The sequence below is a fragment of the Mizuhopecten yessoensis genome, unplaced genomic scaffold (genome assembly GCF_002113885.1).
Source record: "Mizuhopecten yessoensis strain PY_sf001 unplaced genomic scaffold, ASM211388v2 scaffold716229, whole genome shotgun sequence".
Lineage (NCBI taxonomy): Eukaryota > Metazoa > Mollusca > Bivalvia > Pectinida > Pectinidae > Mizuhopecten > Mizuhopecten yessoensis.
The window spans coordinates 235,300-262,868 of NW_018480012.1; the positions used below are offsets into that span (position 1 = coordinate 235,300).

The 27,569-nt window shown below is 34.4% G+C and overlaps 3 protein-coding genes across 3 annotated transcripts; all 3 read left to right on the plus strand.

Moving 5' to 3' along the window:
* Nucleotides 1-2,223: 2,223 nt before the first annotated feature.
* Nucleotides 2,224-3,355, plus strand: LOC110442212. Its single transcript, XM_021485705.1, has 2 exons — nucleotides 2,224-2,767; nucleotides 2,911-3,355. The coding sequence occupies exons 1-2, from the start codon at nucleotides 2,226-2,228 to the stop codon at nucleotides 3,353-3,355; spliced, it is 987 nt and encodes a 328-aa protein (XP_021341380.1). The 5' UTR covers nucleotides 2,224-2,225.
* Nucleotides 3,356-10,411: 7,056 nt separating this feature from the next.
* Nucleotides 10,412-13,854, plus strand: LOC110442219. The gene is made up of 2 exons (XM_021485710.1): nucleotides 10,412-11,252; nucleotides 11,463-13,854. The coding sequence occupies exons 1-2, from the start codon at nucleotides 10,711-10,713 to the stop codon at nucleotides 11,944-11,946; spliced, it is 1,026 nt and encodes a 341-aa protein (XP_021341385.1). The 5' UTR covers nucleotides 10,412-10,710; the 3' UTR covers nucleotides 11,947-13,854.
* A 6,793-nt stretch (nucleotides 13,855-20,647) lies between these two features.
* Nucleotides 20,648-27,457, plus strand: LOC110442213. Its single transcript, XM_021485706.1, has 3 exons — nucleotides 20,648-21,144; nucleotides 25,761-26,209; nucleotides 27,231-27,457. Exons 1-3 carry the CDS (start codon nucleotides 20,648-20,650, stop codon nucleotides 27,455-27,457), a joined length of 1,173 nt encoding a protein of 390 aa, XP_021341381.1.
* The last annotated feature ends 112 nt before the right edge of the window (nucleotides 27,458-27,569 follow it).

Sequence of the window (27,569 nt, forward strand, 5' to 3'; positions counted from 1 at the left end):
TACTCACACTGTGACATCTATACTATACTTATCACACACACATCTCACAAACTAACCTACTCACACTGTGACATCTATACTATACTTATCACACACACATCTCACAAACTAACCTACTCACACTGTGACATCTATACTATACTTATCACACACACATCTCACAAACTAACCTACTCACACTGTGACATCTATACTATACTTATCACACACACATCTCACAAACTAACCTACTCACACTGTGACATCTATACTATACTTATCACACACACATCTCACAAACTAACCTACTCACACTGTGACATCTATACTATACTTATCACACACACATCTCACAAACTAACCTACTCACACTGTGACATCTATACTATACTTATCACACACACATCTCACAAACTAACCTACTCACACTGTGACATCTATACTATACTTATCACACACACATCTCACAAACTAACCTACTCACACTGTGACATCTATACTATACTTATCACACACACATCTCACAAACTAACCTACTCACACTGTGACATCTATACTATACTTATCACACACACATCTCACAAACTAACCTACTCACACTGTGACATCTATACTATACTTATCACACACACATCTCACAAACTAACCTACTCACACTGTGACATCTATACTATACTTATCACACACACATCTCACAAACTAACCTACTCACACTGTGACATCTATACTATACTTATCACACACACATCTCACAAACTAACCTACTCACACTGTGACATCTATACTATACTTATCACACACACATCTCACAGACTAACCTACTCACACTGTGACATCTATACTATACTTATCACACACACATCTCACAAACTAACCTACACACCCAGTGACATCGTTATATACTGACTTACAAAGATCTACCATAAAGTTACATTTATTCAATGGGCAGTCAACAAAAGAACAGACTTAAATGGCAGAATCAAATATGATGTTCATTTCCTGATTCCGTCAGAAAAAAGAGACGGGGAAATGAAAAAACTGAATACAAATACACACGAAACTTGACAAATTGAGTTCTTTACATGTTTTTAACTTAAACCGCTAATGTATAGAGGTACATTCAATAACAGGTAAATTGCATAACGGAAACAAAAAAATATGCGTTTTTTTATGTGAGATATAGAGAAGGACCATGTAAGGAATTTGAAGCTCTTTTATGTGCAGCTACTGTTATATAACTGTAAAAGCAATCTGTCACCGGGCAATAACTTCCTTGTTATAGAGAGCTTCACCAAACTAATGGGCTGTTACTTTAGGAAGTGCAGGATTTGTACACGCCATTATTTGTCAACGTGACCTAAATTGTCTATTCTACTTAGTAAATGCAAGTGATTTCCCAGAAAAAAATGTTTGTGCTGTCTTATTGTTACATCTATAAGTGAAAGCGTAGTTCACAACTTATCTAGGCCAAGGTATTCCCTACTCCGATATTTCTGTGTCATGAAATTACTAATGTAAATAGTGAATGTTCTGTCACACTAGTGAACTGTGAACTGTGTTTAAAGGGAAGCCATAAGGTCGTCTCTATCTGGTTTACTCCAAGGTTAAACGCTTTTAATTTATGTATTATTATAATTAAAGTTTTCGTATCACGAGAAAACAAGAAAAGTTAACATTATCGTTATTGCCTGTCGAAACAGATAACGTTTTACAGTTTTTTTGTTTTGTTTGTGTTTAGCAGGGATGTCACGAACACGGAAGACTTCCAGGTGTAATCTAGGACTGTTTACACGATATCACATTATTTACAGATAAAAACACTATGTCTGATTCTAAACCGCATATCACAACACAACACGGACTGTAGTTATACGGTACATAACACATCCTCTGTCATATATTGCGTATCCTCTGAAACCTAGGATGCTCTCGCTATTATCTGCTTGTTTTAAACATCATAACGATAATAGCGTAGTAGTTGAAAAATAGACACAGCCGTTACATACACGAGGAACAACAACGTGGAACTGACCTGGTTTACAATATACTTGGAATATAGCCATATACAAAACATAATTTGATAACGCGTGAGTCAGCGTGCTTTGTGTCGATGTTTATTTTCCTCGTTTAAATCGTTTGGAAAATATTTATTATCAAAATATTACTTAACTATAATTTCCCTAAAAGTAGGCAACAGGAAGTGGACACATTCACTGTGAACTAGACGGAAAATATAAATGACAACAATGGCCGGCAATAATGTCACAATGGTCAGTTCGACACAGAAAACTCTTTTGTCAGGTTACGACCTGAAGGTGTACGGACTTGACAACGGTCAGTTTCTATATATTCATATTCCAGCACTGACTTGTATAGTGTTCAGTTTCATCTGCGCTGTAGCGGTTATAAAGGAAGCTTTCCGTCTCCAGAGTTACAGAACATTTTTCAGTTGGTCAAAGAGCGAGCGTTTCTTGGTGTACCTGGCAGTGTGCGACGGACTGTTCAACGTGGCTCATTCTCTGGACCATCTCCACATACTAATAACAAGAGATCACGTGCATCCTTCCGAACTTTGTGAATTTTATGGTTTCATGTTGGCAGAATTCATCACAGCACAAAACCTGATGGTCAATATAGTGGCTATCAATGCGTTCGTGTTGATCTTCTATAGAAAGAAATTATACTTTGGGCGGTACGACTGGAAGATTCTACTCTGGACGTTCGGAACACCTTTTGTTGGTGCCACGATCGCAGGGATAGCGGGTCAACTAGGTCCGAATGGGGCATTGTAGGTACCAATAGGGTGTAAAGGTCGTTGTTCACAATGCTTTGAAATGATATGCTAGATATATTTTAGAAATATAGTTTATCTCGTATACATATGTATAGATATCATATAATATATACTGCATATATTTTGCTCTGTTTCAGTTGCTACTTCGATGGTGTTAAAGGGGAGATAACGAATTTATTTTTCACAACGGTTCCTCTATTGCTGGTTTTAGTAGTAAACACTGTCCTATACGTGCTTACCTGGTACAGGATACACACGGAAGGCAAGCGTCTAAAAGATGTGATCGGGAGACAGGCATCAACAGTCAGAGCCTCCCACAAAATAGCTCGGACAATGTCGTTATTTGTGACTGCTTTTTTCGTCCAATGGTGGGCGATGGCGCTGTACGGTATATGGCAATTAGCAACAGCAGACGTTCCGCAAACTCTTTTTCATTTAGTTACTACATTTTCAAATATTGGAGGAATCTTAAATGGGATTATTTTCGTGATTATCAGACGCCGTAAAATGACTGGGTATTACGAGAAAGAGAAGATGAAAGAAACTTCTACATCTAACCGGGACAGCAGTTCCGATGTGTAGATGTTCATTGTGTTTACACTCTTAATAATCAAATATGGAAAATATTAACTCTATAATAGTCTATCTTTCACTGCAGTAATGTTTCGTGAGGCTTATATTTGAACAAGAATACTGTATACCTTGTCGTTCGCCCATGAAATCAATTGTCGCCCAGTGCTAATTTCGCCCTTCATATTTACGCTCTATGTATATTATGCTGTTTACTGATATGCGCTGTTATGAAAAAACCCAATTCATTACGGAGGACGAAAAGGCGAAAATCAAACTGCTGGGAACATTTCCCGGTATACAGCATACTACAATTGTTATATAACGATATCATGCCTATTCATACCTTTCATCAAGTATTGTTCGCAACCAGTAGCGAAGCTTTTGTGATGCAAGGGTCATTAGGTATTTGTCTTCAACACCTGTTTGGGACAAAGGATTGCGTGGCATCTTAAAATAATGAAGAAGCTCAAAGGTGTGTTTGACTTAACGTATTAAACAGACCTGGGTGGTCGGTTGGCTCAGAAGTTAACTGATTTGCCTTTATCGAGAAATCTTAACCTTTGTGATAAATGTTGAATCATCAATTTTTTAATCTTAAAAAACCTCGCCCTGGGTTCTAATTTATCTATGTATATATTCATATGATAATTGTAAAAACAAGCAGGGTCCGGTGGTCAGACTATATGCTACTTAATTTCATTTATCGTTTTGTGTATCTATGCTGACATATTGGTTAATACATGTTCCTTGTCATGTACTTTTAATGGCCCATACTTTTGTAAAATAATACTTTTGGTATAAATAAATGTGGAACATTTTCTAATCTTTTAAAAATATGACACAATAAGTCAAAATTCAATTAATTATTCAATGAGATAAATTGGTTTGTTCAGATGCTTTGGATGTCTAGCGTTATATGTGTCATATTATTTGTATGTATATTGACGCTTTGATAGATTTTCTCCTTGTTTATTTCCTAATGCGTTGGCGCTTTTGTATAGTTTTTCATAATTTGTTGACACTTTGGCATATTTTCTACTGCTTTATTTTTTGGTGTGTTTGGTTGACGTTGTGTTGACTCTGTTGAACATTTTCTCCTGGTGTATTAAAGCTGTGGTATTTTTTCTCCAGGTGTGTTAACGCTGTTGAATATTTTCTCTTTGTGCGTTGACGCTGTGGTATATTTATCCTGGTGTATTGACGCTGTGGTATCTCTACTCCGGGTGTGTTGACGCTGTTGAATATTTTCTCCAGGTGTGTTGACGCTGTTGAATATTTTCTCCTTGTGTGTTGACGCTGTTGTATATTTTCTCCTGGTGTGTCGACGCTGTTGAATATTTTCTCCTGGTATGTTGACGCAGTGGTAAATTTTGTCCTTGGGTGTTGACGCTGTTGAATATTTTCTCCTGCTGTGTTTATAAAGTGGTATCTTTTCTGCTGGTGTGTTGAAGCTGTTGTATCTTTTCTCCTGGTGTGTTGACGCTGTTGAATATTTTCCCCTTGTGTGTTAACGCTGTTGAATATTTTCTCCTGGTTTGTTGACGCTGTGGTATATTATCCCTTGATGTGTTTACAAAGTGGTATCTTTTCTCCTGGTGTGTTGACGCTTTTGAAAATTTTCTCCTGGTGTGTTGACGCTGTGGAAAATGTTCTCTTGGTGTGTTGACGCTATTCAATTATAGCCTTTGGCTGAGGTCGATACCTGTATTTATCGACCCGAGGAAAGATATATATTAACTGAGGACGCAGTCCGAGGTCAATATATCTTTTCTAGGGTCGATAAATACAGGTATTGATCGAAGTTAAAGGCTACAATTGATTTATTATTTAACAAAACAGATATGTTAGCAATCTGAAAAAAACTCCATGAAAAAGCCTTGGAAGTGGGACGGTGCATCGTTTGGAGACACGTCATAGTTATATTTTCAGAAACATCCAGTCCTTCAACAAAAATCACGGGCTCCAAGTCAATATCAGTTTTTATCGGTGGACACGTGATGCACTCCTGGCCAATCTCCTGTCGGGAATAATATGAAAAAATAATAATGTGGTATATTTTCTCCTGATGTGTTGACGCTGTTGAATATTTTCTCCTGGTTTGTTGACGCTGTGGTATCTTTTTTCCTGGTGTGTTGACGCTGTGGTATATTTTTTCCCTTGTGTGTTTACAAAGTGGTATATGTTATCCTGGTGTGTTTTAATATCAAGTGGTATATTTTATCCTGGTTAGTTGACGCTGTGGTTTATTTTCACCTTGTATATTAACGCTGTGGTGGTATATTTTCTCTTGATATATTGACGCAGTGGAATATTTTCTCCTGGTTTCTTGACACTATGGAATATTTTCTCCTGGTATATTGACGCTGTGGAATATTTTCACCTTGTTTGTTGACACTGTGGTACATTTTCTCCTGGTTTGTTGACACTGGGGAAATTTACATTCAACGTAGGTGATCTTAGATATAAAAGCGTGATTAATAATAAGAGTATTTTTTTTTCATTTAAAATGAAATAAACATAAACACTGTCCAGAAGAGTGGAGAGTCAGCATGGGTTTACATCTGTAGGATAACTGTTTATTGGTATTTTCCCACATCACTTATGAAACCATGATGATGTGCACCAATAGCTATTTCTAAAATTTAACAACATGTCAACGTTCAATGAACACTAAACTAATTCAAATATAATGTTTTAAGTGTAAATCAGTAAGTATTGGTGAAGGCCTTCATATACGTAGAGTAAGGTTTAGGGGAATGTCATATCACCATGTAAAAATAAAACTCATTTTCGATAAACAATCTCACTTTGATATAATTTCTTCATCGACAGACATTTCAATAAAATTTCAGAAAACGGTGCAAGTAAATGGAGTTGCATAGTATGGTTTAATTGACTAGCCTTGGGATGGCGATTTTTATTTAAAATACTTTTACCTATAAACCATTGTCCGAAAACTTAACACCAGAAATCATTCTATGAAACTATATTCTGGTGATGAAAATATACTTCGGTGGTAATCTTGTTTCCTAAGCAATGGTTATAAGATTCAGTCTAGTGCATCAGTTACATTTGGATGAAAATATGTGCCTTACCATAGACTGAAATATCCCTATGCATGTATGTTTTACGTGATATTTTAATTTTGGCTATCCCCTCTTTTTTTCAATTATATCGTGTAACCTAAAAGTAAGACAACGAATAATAAGACAACACATAAAGTGATGACGTCGTCATTTACCGCATTGTTTGGCGCGGTATTGGTTACATTTGTATATTCTATAGAAGTTACCCGCCGATACGGTCACAGCTCAATGCTGTATTTGGAGTAATATTCTTTGTTTTTATCAGAAATGAATAAATATTCATTGACTATGAACTAAAAGGTGTTGTCTGTCTTTTTAGAAATTAATTTATAGGTTGTAACCATGGATATTGTTGTGGTCATACGATCTATACCGAACTAAACCGGGCGTTCTTATGTGCGTAGACCCCATCGCTGATTTAAGCAAAGTGCACACAGGTTTTTTTTTGGTATACAACGTATAACTCCAAAAAATCCTGGTTATTCCTGAAATCTGATTAGGTAACAGGGGACGGTTTTACTCTTTACGATGGTCCTTACGTCTTGAATCCAACTTTTAAAAGGTTTGAAAGTTTTATAGCGAAAAACACCCAACAATTATAGATGTGAACGAAGTGAAGGTAATAAGGAAACACGCTTCCCGATAGATAGACAAGGTGGAATCTGGTACCGCATGTACGGTCTTTGTCGCAACTCAATGGGAATGTTGTGTATTAACAAATCTTAGATCCATCCAGTCTTTCACTATTGACAACGTTATCATGAATATAACCACCTAAAACCATACCGGGGAGTGATACTCTGTCCAACATGATAAGACACGGGTTTTACATAAACACATCTATTTCTTTTAATAGATGATAAGGTATAGATAGATGTGACTATATCAATCCTTTCAATAATTCTGGATAAAATTATGCCAGACTATCGGGTTAAAACGTCAATTTAATTGAAAGGATAACCACTATCTACACTTTGGTTTGCTAAGGAAAAACTATTATTTCCTATCACATGAGCAATCTGGTTGAGGTTTTTTTCACATCTTTGAGTGTTATGGCGTTTCAAATGTCATTCCAAGAGCACGGAAAATATATTATTAACATACATAACATACATTGGATGAGTAAAATAAATCAATATCTTGTAGTACATGAAAGACGGTCGTGCAAATCAGCCACAGAGCCTTTTGAAAACGTCAAAGTAAATGGCAGGATCGGTAAATATGGCTAGGAAATATCAAGTCCGACTGGGGATGTGAAACCATATCCGTCGACTAACAGCGCAGATAACTAATAATACATGTTGTGATAACATATAACTTCATTACTTAGACTAGTGTAATACTAAAGTATGATATAATACGTTACGTTTTGTTACCACACGGTTATATGTACAGACATACATCATTTTCCACAAGCAAATAAATGTACAGCCGTATATTATATACACACACATACATTATTTGCCACACACAATTGTACAGTACTGTACAGACATGTATTATATACACACACATACATTACATGTCCACACACAAATTAAAGTACATACATAAATTCTAAATACACGCATACATTATTTACAACACGCAGATAAATGTACAGCCGTATACACAAATACATTATTTGTCACACAAAGATGCACAGGCATGTTTTATATATTTACATGTCCACACAAAACTTATGTACACACATACATTACATGTCGTCATGCAAATTAATATACACGCATTTCTGATATATATACACATATAGTACATGTCTTCACACAATTAGATATACATATTTACATTATTTATATACACATATACATTACATGTCAACACACAAATAAAAGTACACATTTAAATTATATATACACACAAACATTATATACCTACACATACATTATATACCCACACATATATTACATGTATATACACACATACATTATATACCTACACATATATTACATGTCTACACACAATTAGATATACACATTTACATTATATATACACATATACATGTCAACACACAAATAAATGTACACGCATACATTATATACATTACATGTATATATACTTACAAACATTACTTCCCTACACTCAAATTTATGTACATACATACATTATATATACACACATACATTACATGTTCACATTCAAATTAATGTACACACATACATTATATACATTACATGTATATATACGTACAAACATTACTTGCCTACACTCAAATTTATGTACATACATACATTATATATACACACATACCTTACATGTTCACACACAAATTAATGTACATACATACATTATATATACACACATACATTACATGTTCACACTCAAATTAATGTACACACATACATTATATACATTTCATGTATATATACTTACAAACATTACTTGCCTACACTCAAATTAATGTACACACATACATTATATATACACACATACATTACATGTACACACGCAAATTTATGTACACACATACATTATATATACACACATACATTATATATACACACATACATTATATATACACACATACAATACATATACACACATACATTATATATACACACTTACATTATATATACATACATACATTATATATACACACATACATTACATGTCACAAGTTCATCAATGTACACACATATACCAATGTTCTCACATACAGTTATATGCACATATATGCTATTATATTTACATTTGCATGGCATTGTCACTATATCTAGCCTCTTTGAAAGCTGTGTCGTTGATGGGACTTTAATTACCATGCAGCACGAGACACAATTATTAGCGTATTAATACAACACTGACCGGAACTACAATATCCAATGTAAATAAACATGACGGCTGCTGAAATATCGTTGGGCATTGTGAGACTTGACAATATCATTGTAAATTTATGTGCAAAAGAAAAAAGTAAATAAAAAATACTTTTATTACAACAAAAACAAGACCAAGGTCTGCAATATCGTACAAAATGCACATCGGTTGAAATCGTCAATGCCGGCAACGGAAACAATTTTGACACTCAAGCAATTTATCAGAAATATCGTCTGTTACATTGCACTGATCAACAGGGGGAAAATCGGAACAATTTAAAATCTAACTTTCAGCTCAGATTTCTATTGATAAACTTAAATAACCCCATAGACATATCATACGCAATTGTATTGATACTGAATTGTGGAATAAAATTGAAGTTTTTGTTAAAATCTCAAAGTACTACATTGTTTGCCAATCAGCACGCGACAATACGCTGTTCAAATTATTGAACGAAATTGTGTGGACTGTCGATAAGACGGGCATTTTTAATTTTAAATATAAATTATAAGTTAAAAAGAGCATAAGAGGAAGAGAAAACGTAAATATAAGTATTGAACTGTTTTTGTATGGTATTTGTGATATATTTGAATGACACAGCTTTGCAAGCAAACAACTCATAATGCGGTTTTTTGCTTGCAAATATGTGTCATTCAAATAGATCATAAATACCATACAAAAACAGTTCAATGCTTAAATACAAATATACATTAATGCACACAAAGACATTATATGTACACACGTACACCAAAACACACCTCAACATCTTTCTCACTACAAAGTCTTACGCATGATGTCCCGAAAGTAAGTCAAAGTTTAGAATTAAAGCGACATTTCCAAACAGTATCTATAATCATTCATGATTTATTTATGGGTATTAAAAGATGACCTTTAATTTGAAATATTAAAAAAGGCAGATTTTCTATGTAAAAGGACCTCTAGCTGATTATAATGAACGAGGAAATAACACAGATAAGCAGACTTAATTCATCTATTTTGTGGATTATGACGTTATATAGAAAGACATTGTCTATCACCGAAGATGATTTTCCGTTACGCAGCTGCAGGGGTTATATTTGTTGATATATCAGACTATTGACGAGCGGGGAGGATCACTGACGTACGAAGCACCTCGATGACTTACTTCCTTATAGCACATAAACATCGGAAGGACGAGCACGTGAACATCGACATGCACTTACGAAACACTCTCTGGCCCTATATAATAGTGAAACACTCGTAAATCATTAAACTATCCGCTAGTATCAGCTTGAAAGGAGCATAGATTAACACGGAAGAGATGTAAAGTTGCAAAGAGTGGACATGAAGTTGCGTAAATATTCTGAACCTTTCATCACCATATTATTATCATAATACCTGAATACGTAACTTCTACGTTACATAACTGAACAAGTATCGAACTGAAGGAAAATCGTCACGCTATTGAAAAGTGTAACAGAGGTGAGGATGGCTGGCGTTAAGGACACAATGGTCAATACGACACCGACAACACTTTCATCCGGTTACGACCTGAAGGTGTACGGACTTGACAACGGCCAGTTTCTATATATTCACATTCCAGCACTGACTTGCATCACGATTAGTTTCGTCTGCGCAGTACTGATTTTAGTAGATTCATTCCGTCTCCAGACTTTCAGATCCTTTTTCACCTGGACAAAGAGCGAGCGTTTCGTGGTGTACCTCGCAGTGTGCGACGGACTTTTTAACATAGCTCACTCCATGGACCACCTCCACATACTCATAACCAGGGATCACGTTTACCCTGTCGAACTTTGTAAGTTTTATGGTTTCATGTTAGCAGAATTCATCACAGCACAAAACCTGATGGTCAATATAGTGGCTATCAATGCGTTCGTATTGATCTACTATAGAAAGAACATATGCTTCGGACGATACGACTGGAAACTCCTATTATGGACGTATGGAGCACCTTTTGTTGGTGCCACGATCGCAGGGATAGCAGATCAACTAGGTCCGAACGGGGCATTGTAAGTATAATACACGAGTATTTAATTGTTTTAAAATGATTTGAAATTACATGAGATATAATTATTTGCCCGTGATATTTCACATATTAGACTACAATAGTATATGAGTTCTGCCTTTGAAATAATTTTCCGAATGAAAATAAGCACAAGTGCCGATAAATATTAAGCAAACTATAAAAAGTATTGTATTCTTGTTATTGTTTTTTGCAGTTGCTACTTCGATGGCGTGAAAGGGGAGATAACAAACGTATTTTTCACCACAGTTCCTCTATTGCTTGTGTTAGTCGTCAATATCGTCCTGTACGTGTTTACCTGGTACAGGATTCACACAGAAGCCAAGCGTCTTAAGAACGTGATCGGGAAAGAAGCGACAACAGTTAGAGCCTCTCATAAAGTTGCTCGGACAATGTCGTTATTTGTGACGGCATTCTTCGCGCAATGGTGGGCTATGGCGCTATATGGTGTGTGGCAGTTATCAGCAGACATTCCACAAGCTTTATTTCAATTCGTCACAACCTTTTCCAATGTCGGAGGGATCCTAAACGGGTTTGTTTACGTTATCATCAGACGCCGTAAGATGAAGGGGTATTATGAAAAGGAAAAAACTAAAGAATCTAAATCCAAGCTGGACTCTGGTAACGGTCCAAGTATCGACCGGACATTGGATACCGTTGATTTGGACTCTAAGGTGTAGATGTATAAAATGATGGGAACATGTTCATATTTTGTACAAATGTAAAGGATATTTTTTTTATTGGTCGATCCATTTTATTTGTCTTTTTTTATACATATACATAAACATGACATACATTCCCCACATACTCTAACATGCAGACAAAGACAAGGGTTCATCATCATCATCATCATCATCATCATCATCATCATCATCATCATCATCACATATACGCAATCACATATACACAAAGACAAGCGTCATCATCATAACACATAAAAACTATGTATACTACAAGGTGTATATCTATTTTTTTTACCAAACGTATGTCTTGATTTACACGATATTACAATAGTGACTGTATACGCTATATTATCACAGTTCTGTTACCATGGTTACACTTTATACCCATAGTGACATTTTATTACAGTTGCACTAAATCACCATAGTAACATTAAATCAACACAGTTGTGTTTATACTCATATATCAACATACAAGTACATACAATACTTCCTCATATAAGTGATTCTTTGATGGTATAAAACTATTCTTCATTTATTGGTTTCTTTTTTCTAAGAAAAAATCCTGTTTTATGTAATAACATAACTTTTAATATTGCAAAGGCAGAAGTGACAGTAATGTTCTTGTTTTTGGTATTTTACTATATTTCGAACCTTCCAAAGTGTATTTTTCATAGTTATTGTAAACGTGTAACATTAATTATTCTGGTCATCTTCATAATCCCGAAGTAGATATATTTCTTCTCATTTCTAATGATGTTAATTAATTTGTATTTCCACAAAAGATTATCAGATATATGAAGTTCTACATGTGATTTAAACTGCTGTAAATTAATAACAAAAACAGATGACAAAGCGATTCTATGTTTTCACAAAAAATGACATTTTCCGTCAGATCTATTCATTAATTGCAATTTTGGTCCAAAAATTTCCCCAGGTTTTTATCTTAATATGTCTAGTTTGATAGTAATTTTGCATTAGGTTTACAGTCAGACATAACCATGTTATGTATATTATGTTCTTTAAGTATTTTAGGTAGAATGATAAAGTGCTGATGTTTTACATTGTTTTTTATAATGAGTTGTTATTCAAAATTAATGAAGCACTCCTTATCTTGGTACACATCATGTTTAATTATTTGGTGATATTTTTGTGGGATTGATTTCTTGATTGTTGTAAAGTCGGACATCCAATTGTGTTTTCTTATCAGTCTTTGTAAAAGAAAGTTACTGTCAATAAAGCATTTATCTGTTTCATTCCAAATATCTATAAATGTTGTTAAATTACTTTGAAAAGGGTATTTGAACCGGTATGTACGAAACAGTTATCGATGTTGATATCCGTCGTACCATTAGGGGAATGACGCTGTTGGCCGTAACAGAAATGAAGAACTAGGATATCAGAGGAGTGTGCCTACAGGTAGAAAAAACCCTCAAAGAAAGTCAAGAATGGCGCACTTACTTTACATCGTTGGAAATACTTAGAGCATCACCATAGGGTCAACATACAATGAGAATATCGAAACAACAACTTCTGAATGGGAAGATACAAGAAATGACGGTCAATTAGTTGAGAATAATGGCTGAATGACACCATATTCAATATTTTATGAAACATTTCATGATTTAAAAAAGTTCAATATATGCTATCTCCGTCAGCTTCTGATAGAGAGTGTTCGCTTTAGAATATGTTATAAACCGTTGTACCGATGTAAAGCTCTGTTACAAATAACAATATACACTTTCATTGACAAGAGATATTTACATGTGATAGACGGCGTATATGTATATCAACAAACATAGGTGGGTGATAATCACGTTCATTTACTCGCGGTATCCCTCATTTAGAGTCAACTTCTTGTCTCAACACACGACAACAAAATCGAAGAGAAATAAACAGGAATAGTGGAAGAACTATTGCAATTCATTTGGTAATTATTATTTGCAGAGAGCGTTAATGGACGAGAAGTGATGACTTCATAGAGTGTTACGTGTCAGCGCAGTTTCTCTAACATAACAATTGCAACTAACAAATGTATGGATAGTTCGATTGTTGGGTGGGTAGAACTTTCACCGTTGCATCCCAATTTGTGCAATCACTCGTGGGAAATAAAGTGTGGAGGAGCGTAAGCAGATAGGATGAAGGCGGCAACCACCAGTATTTCGAGTATTTCCATATACTACTTTAAAAAGAACAAGTATCGTCATACGCGAAAAAGTAGTCAATAATATCAAGTAAATTCGTTGTATTTATTTTCGTGGTTCTACAACCACGAATGCTTATACACAACGGGCATTTCGTGTTAAACAGTATATTGAGTTAGTGTTGTATAATGTAGCAGTAAATTTAAGGAATGTTAAACTGTATATATACCAATAGTTTCATTCTTAAATCTTATGTACAAAAAGTAAATAAAATAAATATACAAATAAAGCGCCAGCTTTGTCTTTTACATCCAGTAATATATGCTTCTATTGGTGGTCGATCAGTTTCAGTGATTGGTAAGGTATAATAAGGTACTCGCCTTAAAGGACTAGGAAAGATACCAGGAAGTAATTGACGATGTTGTTGATGTATTATAAATAATAACATTGTGTTCGATACGCATGTTGGATGGTTTATACAGCAAAGGACACTGCAATAATTGTATCATTGTCCTTTTCTATGGCGTACTTATAAGCCTTTGATGATCATGCATGAGCGGAACCTCACTACTGCACTGATCTCATGAACGCTTGACACGCTCCGGAAACGTATGTGAGTGACTATAGCGCTGTGTTGTAAACAGGTAGTTTCACCAAGCATTGTCATCCTAAACGTCTAGTTAACATGTTTAATATGCATGATTTATTATTAAAAATATAGATGCATGTGACCTTGACATAAGTTGAGTTAGACAGGAATCAAACATAAGCTTGATAGTAACCTGTAATGTCCACAAAGGCAGTATTGAAAATACTGTACACTCTCGTCAATGAAAGCGACGACTAGTTTATCAAATGTACAGTGAAAAAATAAATGTTAAGTGATTATACTCTATTATAAAATCATAAATCAGTTCTTCATGTACATTTAAAAAATATCTTAAGGCAAACGTTTGAAAATAAACATAAGGCAACTAAATAATGAACATAGAAGCCTATTTTGTCAATAGAAATACATGTAACTCATCATCATCATCCACATATGTCTTATATTCAGATATAGAAAAGTGAAACATATTTGTCTGCTACTTTTACAGATTTCTTTTTGTAAGCGTGCTATACTTACGTAACTAATTTATGTTCATTAATAATTAAAATAAGTCATACCTACCGTGTAAAATTACGATATACGCTAAACATTTAAATGTATGCCTAGAAAGATGTTTATGCATGTCACGAAGGTCAATCGATTGTACCCCGTCCTATACACTTAAGGAATAGTACACAATCGGTCTATTAAAATTGGATTACATCAATTTTTAATATATTCTACAAATAGTTTCTTAATCTCGAACACGTCATTCCATATCTTATAGACAAACATTCGTTTAATGTAGAATTTTTCACGATTTTAATATTTTATAACTGTAATATCAATTTAGAAAAGAAAATCACTAAAAGGACCCATTTAATGTCTGCTGATCGATATCATTAACAAGTGAAGCCTAATGTACGTAAGATATTTTTTCAATCAGCAGTTTCCCCTTTTAAGTTAGAAGATACATTAAAGTAATGTAAATCCGTGCAAGAAATTGTGTGTGTGTAACGCTGTAGTTAATATGTGTATCGATTTCCTTGTAGCTGCGCTCTCCGTTACACTGGGCGACAGTGGTAGTCGAGACACTTGTATCACAAGAAACAACATAAATTAGCATAGTATTTAAATTACTTCCGGTAAGCCTATGTGACGTCCGAGAACTAACCGCACCTGTGAAGGTTGATGTCGGCCTGGGAACGAACACGTAATGTGTAGTTAAGTTTTACAGAATTATGTTTACAGATATTCCTGGCCTACTTTTTGTGTTGTTTTGTGTTTTTGTATCCGAGTTTTGGGCATTGTAAAATTATTTATATATTGCTGTCACAGAGTACACATGAAACACTGATATGTAGATTTTATAAATTAATTTAATGGAAGCAGAATGATTACCAGGGCATAAGCACTTAGTAGTGTAAATCGTGTGGTACGTGGTCTACGTGGATAAAAAAGACACGAGTAGCGTTTTCCTTTGGAAGATCTAATGTTTCATCAAAATAAAAAAACTGTTAGACAGTTCAAATAAGTAACTCTGACTAATGTAATTGGAAAGTAGCCATAACACTATTTAACGTATCAATTGTCTTGTATTTTTGCAAATAAAATATATTTAAAGCAATTATCTAGAAAAATGTGCAAGTATGCACCACGGCTCGGAAAAACGAACAAACAAGAACCTCTGATTTAATGAGTAGTAAAATACCACACAACCTATTGTGTCTCACAGCTCAACGTTAGTTTTCTTCCCCAAACAAATGTCTTAGACCATTGACTTGACACTATATGTATTCATTCACAACCTGTTTTGACGCAATTCAAATGTCAGATGCCCCCCCCCCCCCCCCCCCACCTCCAAAAAATAACAAGGACGAAAAAACCCAGACCAAACAAAACAGACTGGTACCTGATTGTAGTTGCCATTATTTATATATACATGTGTGTTTATATATCTTCAAAATTATCCTGACTGATGATGTACTCGGGGGTATTGTTAAGTGTGACACACTTTGCTAATCTAAGGGCAATCAACTTTACAGTTTATATACTTTATTTTGTAACTGAAAATCTTACTGTAACGAGAACGTACAGCTTTTTACGCACAAACAAAAAATACTGTAAATCGAAGCCTTTCAAAAAAAGATTATCTAATCGATATTGTTAAACAAAGCAAAAGAGCGTCGTCATGTGGTGAATGCATGCGAATCGATCACTTCTGAGTGGGTATACGTTATATCCATTGTCACTCAAAACTGGTTCATCCTAACGCACTGACAGATTCAACAATCAAAATACAGGCAAACAACTATATTTAGCGGGCAGATTAATAACCGTACATTATCAAAAGACGGGGTTAACGAGGAAAGACACCCTGCACGGTTTCTGTGACTACACAGTAAAAAAGCAAATGAGTGACGTAATTTTTTAAAGGAACATGATGCCATTCTAACGCCTGGCGTTTGTTGTACAATTTTTTTTCAGGAAAAAATCCTTTTAAGAGTGGGACAAAATAATCGTTTCCTAGTTTCAGGAGTGAAGAATGTTTTAACTCTTTTGGGTGTGAGATAGCGAAGATTCAAAGTTTTGAACCTTTTAGCAAATGTATCCATCCGCAAATTTAAATACAAACTTTTTTTATTTTACAACAATTATGAAACAAGCTATTTCAACCTATATTAATCACTCTTAATGGCCCGGATGTTAGCGCGCGGAGGGTCTATATGTGGGAGTGAAACGGAGTACCCGGAGCAAACCTACGTGTCGGGCAGGTGACCCCATATCTTTTCACGTCCGATCGGGGAATCGAACCCCGGCCGCCTTGGTGAAAGGCAAGTGCGCTATCCACTAAACAACCCGACCTACCAAACAACCGCAGATAAATAAAGCTTACGAATGGATATGTAGATCCACCAAATAAAACTGGTGTTATCTGTGCAGTCGAAGAAATATGTATTTCAATGCTTTCAAAACAAATCTACAGCTGTCCTCGTGGTTATCTCGTATTAACGTTCAATTTCATCTCCAAAAACAAGAACCAAAACAACTATGACAGACAAACCGACGTCGGAAACCGAATACTGACGTAAAGATTGGTTGTCTCTATTGTGCTATCAGTAAGTTTTGTAATCAATCATTCTAAATAACATTGAAAAACACTTGTTGATGGCATTTCTGTTTTAAGGACCTGTATGAGTAAAATTTGAATTCTTAGATTTTTGTACTCTAGATCCTGTAAACAGCTAGTCGAACAAAAATAAATTTGGTATGGCATGTGGAATGGAGTTGAACATTAATTGCAAAAACGTGTTACAAGAGAAGGTTGAAACAGACACAACAGCAATCGAGAAGGCGTCTTCAAGAACTCATAACCCCTGTCGGGCTGTTTTTGAATTACTTATATTTCTCATTTGTCGTTCTGTGAACAGAAATAAAGAGAAAAAAAAGTAATGCTTTCACACTGATTAAGCTGTATGATACTGGATATGCTAAAGGAAATTTTGTCAAAGTACCTTTTAAACTGTAAAAGGCATTGAAATGTAGTTTTGCCTTTCACGATGTGTGCTTTAGATTTGAAACAAACCTTGTAACGACCTTGTTGTTGTTATGACCTACTTGTGGTCCTGGGTTGACAATATACAAAATAAAGGGCGCCATATGTGGTGCGTGAAGGTAACTCATGCATTTCTGGAGCTCTTGGTTTCGCCTTGGTCGTTTTATGAGCTCATAATAAACGTGTTTCTATTTAAGGTCTATTCGGTCTCTGTAGGTGTATTTCAATACATGTTGTCTTTTTTCATGTATTTATTATTTTCTTGTTTATATTGGCTGTTTTAATAATCATTTGATTAAATAGCGCTATTAATTGTTCATCAAGAAAAACATAAAATACATTCCTGATTATTTCATTACCTATGTCCTTTGTTATTATTTAATAATCTTTGTCATTTGTTCTGTTGCTGGGATGAAAATTGGAAGTCCAAGATAAACACGCACATACCAAATCTGTAATTGTACTCACCATTCACCATTCACCTTAAGTCATGTAGTTCTGAATTAGATGCAAATGCACACACTTAATCAAGCGTATACAAATACACAGTTTATATCAAATCTTTACACTTTGAACGGTACATGAAATAAATCAAGTGTTTAGCGAGCCTCTAAAACACTTGTTAATATGCGTACAACAAGACAGAAGTGTGCGTGCGAAACTCTGGTCCAGACACGCCAGGCATCACGACAATAGACGTGACGGGACAACAGCATACTATCGTATATGATCACAAAACTTCACTACTAATAAAGAAGAGGTCGATCAGCAACATCGCATTTTATGTCGATCATATGGCGAAAAAACTGGCGATGTCTCGACATGTTTTCTGGTGTTGGCTTATTTCGATCAAGAAACTATGTACGTAACGTCTTGGTTCCTCTATTGACTCACAACAGTAGCCTACAAAAACTTACATTTTATGCAGACATGTGAACATAATGAATCACCAGGCACCTTCTAACAAAATTACACACAACAAAGAGCACAAAACAAAGTTTTGATGGTAGTTTTTGGTAATACTTCATCTAGAAGAATTAAGATAATAACCAAACTGCGCAAAATTGATTTATCTAGGCATTCCAAAACGGATTATCTAAAATATTTTAAAACAAAACAGTATCACTATTAGTTATGTATCACGATATATAGTGTTAATAGCTAAAATATACTTTTCACATTGATTTATATTCAAAATAATAATTTTTGTTATCTTTTAAATATTGTTGGATATTTTTTGACGAAGACGTAAACAAAATTAACAAAAGATGAAATTATGAGAATGATTAAGGTTTTGGTTGATAAAACATCTTCATCAATTGTATTTGGCATGGAAAGTCATGACAACATATATGTTAGATGTACTGGTTTCCCGTTGAAAATAATATTTTCTTAGTAAAACAGATTGACAGTACGTTTTGTAGACTCGTTATGCTCGAGTAAGAAACATGGCCGTAATATATCGATATAGTCTGTTATACGAGTAACACATAAGTGGCATTCAACAAGAAAATCATCTTCTATTTATAAACCATTAAGCATAAAGAAGAAATGTTTTTGAATTAAAGATCGCCGTACCACTACAATGCTGCACGGCATTTTAATGGGCTACTCATCGCACGTTCAATCATTTCCTGTTTTATCTGGTATTATGTGCAAGAAAAAACCTATTATCAATTATATAGTTATGTAATATCGTTGCGTTTGTTCCAAAGATGAGAAAAGCAGATGCTTATTCAATCGTCGCTTCATCTGCATCTGAACAGAAAATCAGCAGATAAAATGTATTGGATAGAAAATACCGTTGTTACTAGACAATGATCCCCCATTGAGGGGAAGATTGCATTTTTATCGAATTGATATGGATACAGGTGATGGGTGGCTATAATGGTAATCCTTGAGTGAAACTAATTTTCAAATTTCAATCCCAACACCCGTGTTTATAATACGGGTTGCATAAACTTGTTATTTTTTATTTTTTTTTATTTTCGTTATTTATTGTATTCGTTAAGTCTACAGAAAATAATTTCCCTATATTGAAATGACGAGATAGGCTCACCTGTCGTTAACGAACCAAATCAACTATCGACCGGCTAGTCAATTATGCATTTTTTGTTGTTTCAGTACCATATCCCCTGGAGTATCAGGCTCGCCTAGTTGAGTTTGGCTTAACAGCGTGAATGACGCATGCATGTTGTTTTATAAAGACACAAGGACAATATACGCTACATGTATACTACTTAATTAAGGGTGTTGTGTTTAAAATGTATTAATGTTATTCATTAATTCACGTGAACATATAACCAGCAGCTCTTTTTCCAAGTACAGTGCATATCGTTCTTACCCTGAACCAGATAGTTTATTGAATTATTGTGTACTAATCTAACACTGAACAACATGCAGAATAAAACGATGTTAAGTGGTTACGACCTGGACGTGTACGGACTGGACAACGGTCAGTTTTACCTCATCCACATTCCAGCAATGACATGCATTGCATTAAGCCTAGTATCCGCTATACTCGTCTTAACGTTTTCATTTAAGTCTCAGAACATTAAGACGTTCTTCTCTTGGACTAAGAGTGAGCGATTCGTCGTCTACTTAGCGTTGTGTGACGGTTTGTTTAACATTTGTCACACGCTTGACCACGGTCACATAGTACTGACCAGGAACCATGTGTACCCCCCGGCTCTGTGCCAGTTTTACGCATTTATGCTGGCTGAATTTATCACTGCCCAGACCTTATTGGTTAACATTGCTGCTATAAATGCCTTTGTGTTGATATTTTTCCGGAAACACATCTATTTCGGAAAATATGACTGGAAGCTATTACTGTGGACATTTGGACTGCCGGGTATTTGCTCAACTGTGGCGGGTGTGGCCGGACAACTGGGACCTAACGGAGCATTGTAAGTAAACCTTACATGTATATTAATCCAGGTAATCAGTGGATATCTTAAGTAATGTGTCAGGACTGGAGAATAAAACTCAACCAGTTTCTGATAGATGTTTTACCTGGTAATTGTAACTTAAGCACAGAAAACATTTTGAAGAACCGTACTGAAAAGCAATTTCAAATCTAAGTGTACATTGTTATATCGACCTAAATAAACTGAGTATCGGCGTAAAAAATATCTAGTTGATTTGATTCTTGTTGAATATATAAAATTGTATGCAATACATAAATGTGAAACTTACTGGTAATTATACAATTAAAAAGATTCATATTGGCTCATCACATAATTAATCATAATTTATGGTTGCATAAGAATGTATTTCATTTTCTTCTTTTCCTTCGTAAAACAGAAACATTATATATTTCAGGAAAAATACCAAATGTTATAAAGACCAATAACCAACAGTTTTAGTTGTAAAACGAGAGCACGAGACCATATTAGATGTTTGTTCCACAAATATCTACATAACACTAAGCTCTATTGTAGTGTTCAAGAGATTGTTTGTCAGGGGAAATCTCTTTATCAGGAAAGTATGTAACTTTCAAGAAATTACGCTATTTGTAAAATAGATTACCGTTGGCTTAAATTTGGGCAAAGCAAATAAGCAGCACTCAATGTGAGGTAACGAGTAGCTTACTAATGTGATAAACGTCGAACTGGATATTGTGTCTCAGTCCATATATATCTGATACAAAAAGTTTAAGGTGCATCTGCTTATTGTCTATCCGGTAAATATGTAGCTGGTTAATATATATATGGTAGATAAGCAGCTGGTAAATATATATATATATGGTTAATACATAGCTGGTTAACATATATATGGTTGATAAGTAGCTGGTAAATATATATATGGTTACTATAAAGCTGGTTTAAATATATATGGTTACTATAAAGCTGGTTAAAATATAATGGTAAATGAGGAGCTGGTTAATATATATATATGGTAAATAATGAGCTGGTAAATATATATAGTTAATATATAACTGGTTAATATATATATGGTTAATATATAGCTGGTTAATATATATATATGGTAAAGAAAGAGCTGGTAAATATATATATTGTAAATAAGGAGCTGGTGAATATATATGGTTAATATATAGCTGGTTAATATATATATGGTTAATATATAGCTGGTTAATATATATATATGGTAAAGAAAGAGCTGGTAAATATATATATTGTAAATAAGGAGCTGGTTAATATATATGTGGTAAATAAGGACCTGGTAAATATATATATGGCTAATATATAGCCGGTTAATATATAAATATGGTAAATAAGGACCTGGTAAATATATATATGTGGTAAATAAGGACCTGGTAAATATTTATATGGTTAATATATAGCCGGTTAATATATAAATATGGTAAATAAGGGGCTGGTAAATATATATGGTTAATATGTTGCTGGTTAATATATGTATGATTGATAAGGAGCTGGTAAATATATGTGGTTAATATATAGCTGGTTAAAATATGTATGATTGATAAGGAGCTGGTAAATATATATATGGTTAATATATAGCTGGTTAATATATAAATATGGTAAATAAGGGGCTGGTAAATATATATGGTTAATATGTTGCTGGTTAATATATGTATGATTGATAAGTAGCTGGTAAATATATATGGTTAATATATAGATGGTTAAAATATGTATGATTGATAAGGAGCTGGTAAATATATATATGGTTAATATATAGCCGGTTAAAATATTTATGGTTGATAAGGAGCTGGTAAATATATATATGGTTAATATATAGCCGGTTAAAATATTTATGGTTGATAAGGAGCTGGTAAATATATATATGGTAAATAAGGAGCTGGTAAATATATATATGGTTAATATATAGCTGGTTAATATATATATGGTTGATAAGATCCTGGTAAATATATATGGTAAATAAGGAGCTGGTTAATATATATATGGTTAATATGTAGCTGGGTAATATATATATGGTTAATATGTAGCTGGTTAATATATATATATGGTTGATAAGGAGCTGGTTAATATATATATGGTAAGTAAGGAGCTGGTAAATATATATATGGTTATTATGTAGCTGGTTAATATATATATGCTAAATAAGGAGCTGGTAAATATATGTATGGTTAATATATAGCTGGTTAATATATATATGGTAAATAAGGAGCTGGTAAATATATGTTTGGTTAATGTATAGCTGGTTAATATATATAAGGTTGATAAGGAGCTGGTAAATATATATGGTAAATAAGGAGCTGGTAAATATATATATGGTTAATATGTAGCTGGTAAATATATATATGGTTATTATGTAGCTGGTTAATATATATATCTGCTAAATAAGGAGCTGGTAAATATATGTATGGTTAATATATAGCTGGTTAATATATATATGGTAAATAAGGAGCTGGAAAATATATGTATGGTAAATAAGGAGCTGGTGAATATATATATCGTAAATAAGGAGCTGGTAAACATATGTATGGTAAATAAGGAGCTGGTGAATATATATATCGTAAATAAGGAGCTGGTAAATATATATGGTAAATAAGGAGCTTGTAAATATATGTATGGTAAATAAGGAGCTGGTTAATATATATAGTTAATATGTAGCTGCTTAATATAAATCGGGTAAATATTCACTTTAGGTCGTTAGTTTAATTGTAACGGCACTATGCTCCCCTCCTAAATGCAGTACTTTCCTCTGTAGAATTTCATGTTTTTTTTAATCTTGTTTTTTTTTAACGATTAAATCATTACTTAGCGTCTAACATAACAATTAAGGACTTTTATTTTGGTGAATATATGGATGTTTTTACCTGATAAGGTGATATTGAACTCGAAATCGTCTCGGTTAATATAACTTTCTGAGGTTCATATTACCACATATTCACCTGAACAAAGGTCCGTATTTGATGATACGAATCTGGTTAATATGTATCTGATTAATATATATATCTATTGATATGTTTTTTGTGAATGTTTGGAATATGTGTATATTGGGAATGAATGCGCAGTGATATGATCTAATCTAATAGCACAGTCATGCAAACACATGTGATCATTCACCAAACAAAGATTAAGCATAAGAGAAAGATAAAAGAAAAACACGCGTACAACTTTGACATTACAAAAGAAACCTAAATTATATATCGATAAATCATCGTCTCTAAGTAATGCTATAACGATTATATCATTTCACAAAGAAACAATCACGGCAGGGACAATTTTATGAAGTGCTTTTAACAAAAAAAATGTATTCAATCACTTTCCGATAAACAATATTTGAAATATGAGGAATTCGTTTGTAACATCAACAGAAAATCAATGCAATCGATAAGTCACGAATGACAATTAGTGAAATGTGCAAGTTATTCATTAACGGCTCTACGTGTCGTTCAGCGAAATAAGATCTGTCAACCGCACGATTGTACCTTCATAGGGAGTGTTCATTACTGATAGGTAGCATAGTCTTATCATCTCTATCTCGTGTTTATCTCATCGTTCATGCGTTATAACTGGTTTGAGTCAATTGCAATAAATTCAGATTTTATACTTATATTAACGATCTGATTCATTAGACATCGATATGACGTCTTCTGTACAACCTTTCTTGTTTTGAAGTTAGAAATGCTGTTTGCTACTAGTGCCACAGGTCATTTTTAGCATACTGTATTTGTGACCAGATTGTAATGTTTGTGATCATTTGACTAATAATTCCATTGGGAAAATACTGCAGTGTTATTATTCCACGTTTAGGAGTTCACCTTTACTAACATTTTCAGATTGATTTAAATCCAGCACAATCGAAGAACTATATAAAAAGGTTCAAAGCTTAATACAGATGTACGATTTTTGCATACCAGTAAACAAACCAAACGACTGCTATCACATTCATATGAGGGCTGAATAGTGATCGCTGTAGAACTGTTTCAGAAAATGCAGATTTTATCAAAATACGATATATAAATATGTCAACATATCATAAAAGATGTCAACATCTTCTCATGTAATGTCAACAACTTTAAATCATGTCGACACACGTAACTCGCCGATAGTAGAAGATTGCAACCGTACCCATCGCTAAATAATGACATTAAAACCGTGGTAGAAATCAGCGAAACAACCATAAGACACCATTGTTTTTCAGGTTTATCATACTCTCATGATTTTAATCTAGTCCCCTTTAAAGATTTGAAAATGAATTTGAAATATCTATAGTTAGTCTTTGTGGAACCTTTAATGAAACAATTTAGAGCATGTTTAAATGATATCCATTTAATCTTATTACAGTTTCAACCTAATAACAATTCGTTTGAATTTTAAATGGTTCAATATAACTAGATTGATACAAAATATAAAAGATATAATTGTAACTTGGATGCCAAATTTATGCAATAGAACAAAAGCATTCCGGATCACATTTAACTTACTTAAATTGTAGATGAAATAAAATTAATTATGAATATATTTGGCTATTTTAATTTCTGTATTTCAGACATTTGTTCTTTATTCATGACATTTTGTAGCTGTGAATGTAACTATGTAACATGTTTCTACCATTTTGACTATGTTTGCAGTTGCTACTTTGATGGAGTAAAGGGAGTTATCACCAACATCTTCTTCACAACTGTTCCACTCCTTCTAGTTCTAGCCATCAATATCATCATGTACGTCCTCACGTGGATCCGAATCCGCTCGGAGGCCAAGAGGATCAAAAGTACCGTCGGCAAGAATGCGTCCACAGTCGTGGCCTCCCACAGAGCGGCCAAGTCCATGTCGTTATTCGTAATGGCATTCTTCATCCAGTGGTGGGCCATGGCGTTTTATGGTGTGTGGCAAATCATAGCAGACGTACCACAAGCAATCTTTCAGTTTGTCACTACGTTTTCTAACATTGGTGGAATCCTGAATGGAATAGTGTACATCATCATCAGACGCAGAAGACGAGTATCCCCGGCAGAAAGGGAAGACCAGACAGTGCACACACAGGTCTCGGAGAGTAGACACCCGAGGCGAGTAGGTCCAAGTACAGCCTGAAGTCTGAGGACAAATCTAGCCTTATGGTCACCAGCAAAGATATCACAACCACTTAATTAATATTTAAGGACATATCATTACCTGTCTGCAAACAACATCATTTGAAATGAAATATGATGTTCAAAGTACCAACCATGCCGTCGGACTTTCATGATGTCGTCTAAGTTATATTATGTTATATTCTAAATGGAATTTACTTGTGGTTTGTGTAACGATATCTCACATAAGTATTTTTTCCTAAACAATATCACATATTTTGCCCAGTCTCTGAGGTTTTATGTTAGCACATTACCTTTATATTTCCTGGACTCGGTTATGCAAGTAAATTTATAATAATTCATTTTTACATGACCGTATTAGATCAGTATATCATTGATATATTAGCAAGACTCGATGGTATCGGTAAATATTTACAGTCTACATTTACATTCATTCAATAAGCATTGTTCCTTTAACTCATTCACCCCTGAAGACACATTTGAACTCTACCAACTCAAAAGTTGGAACAGTCCATTATGATATTTCTGGGGTTAATGAGTTAAACTGAAGTTATCATGTCATAACCTACTATAGAAAATGACATGATTCAATGACGCTGAGAATAATAGATGTGGGCGGTGATATGGGTAGTTTCCTCTAGACATGATAGCAGGTGGTGGTTTTTCTTCTCTCCGTCAAGCTTTCATTCGAAAAACGATAGGTCAGCTTACCAATCTTGATTGGCAGAAATTTATGTCTCCAATGGGGATATTCCTTGCCAGTATGGCATCTGACATTTTTCGCAAATATCAAAATTCTGTTTCTTACGATCGCCACTTTATAGTTCACTTTGTATTTGTCACATCTACACAACTGAGATTTTGCGATATTATTTGAAAAACAGTTATATTGACTGTGTATTGTTGTTCAATCAAGATTACTTGTTTCAAACGAGTGATCGACGTGTCCGATACTTACCTCACATCAACCAACGATGAGAACAGGGAATCATTGGTGGACATGGTGAGGAGTGATCGACGTGTCCGATACTTACCTCACATCAACCAACGATGAGAACAGGGACTCATTGGTGGACATGGTGACGAGTGATAGACGTGTCCGATACTTACCTCACATCAACGATGAGAACAGAGAACCATTGGTGGACATGGTGACGAGTGATCGACGTGTCCGATACTTACCTCACATCAACGATGAGAACAGAGAACCATTGGTGGACATGGTGACGAGTGATTGACGTGTCCGATACTTACCTCACATCAACGATGAGAACAGGGAACCATTGGTGGACATGGTGACGAGTGATCGACGTGTCCGATACTTACCTCACATCAACGATGAGAACAGGG

Excerpts from the sequence above, each read along its gene's own strand:
- LOC110442219 (XM_021485710.1), top strand. The coding sequence starts at position 10,711 with ATGGCTGGCGTTAAGGACACAATGGTCAATACGACACCGACAACACTT. Across the intron at positions 11,253-11,462 it reads CTAGGTCCGAACGGGGCATT|TTGCTACTTCGATGGCGTGA; the intron begins GTAAGTATAATA and ends TGTTTTTTGCAG.
- LOC110442213 (XM_021485706.1), top strand. The coding sequence starts at position 20,648 with ATGTTAAGTGGTTACGACCTGGACGTGTACGGACTGGACAACGGTCAG. Across the intron at positions 21,145-25,760 it reads CTGGGACCTAACGGAGCATT|TTGCTACTTTGATGGAGTAA; the intron begins GTAAGTAAACCT and ends CTATGTTTGCAG. Across the intron at positions 26,210-27,230 it reads CCCGAGGCGAGTAGGTCCAA|TGATCGACGTGTCCGATACT; the intron begins GTACAGCCTGAA and ends CATGGTGAGGAG.
- LOC110442212 (XM_021485705.1), top strand. The coding sequence starts at position 2,226 with ATGGCCGGCAATAATGTCACAATGGTCAGTTCGACACAGAAAACTCTT. Across the intron at positions 2,768-2,910 it reads CTAGGTCCGAATGGGGCATT|TTGCTACTTCGATGGTGTTA; the intron begins GTAGGTACCAAT and ends GCTCTGTTTCAG.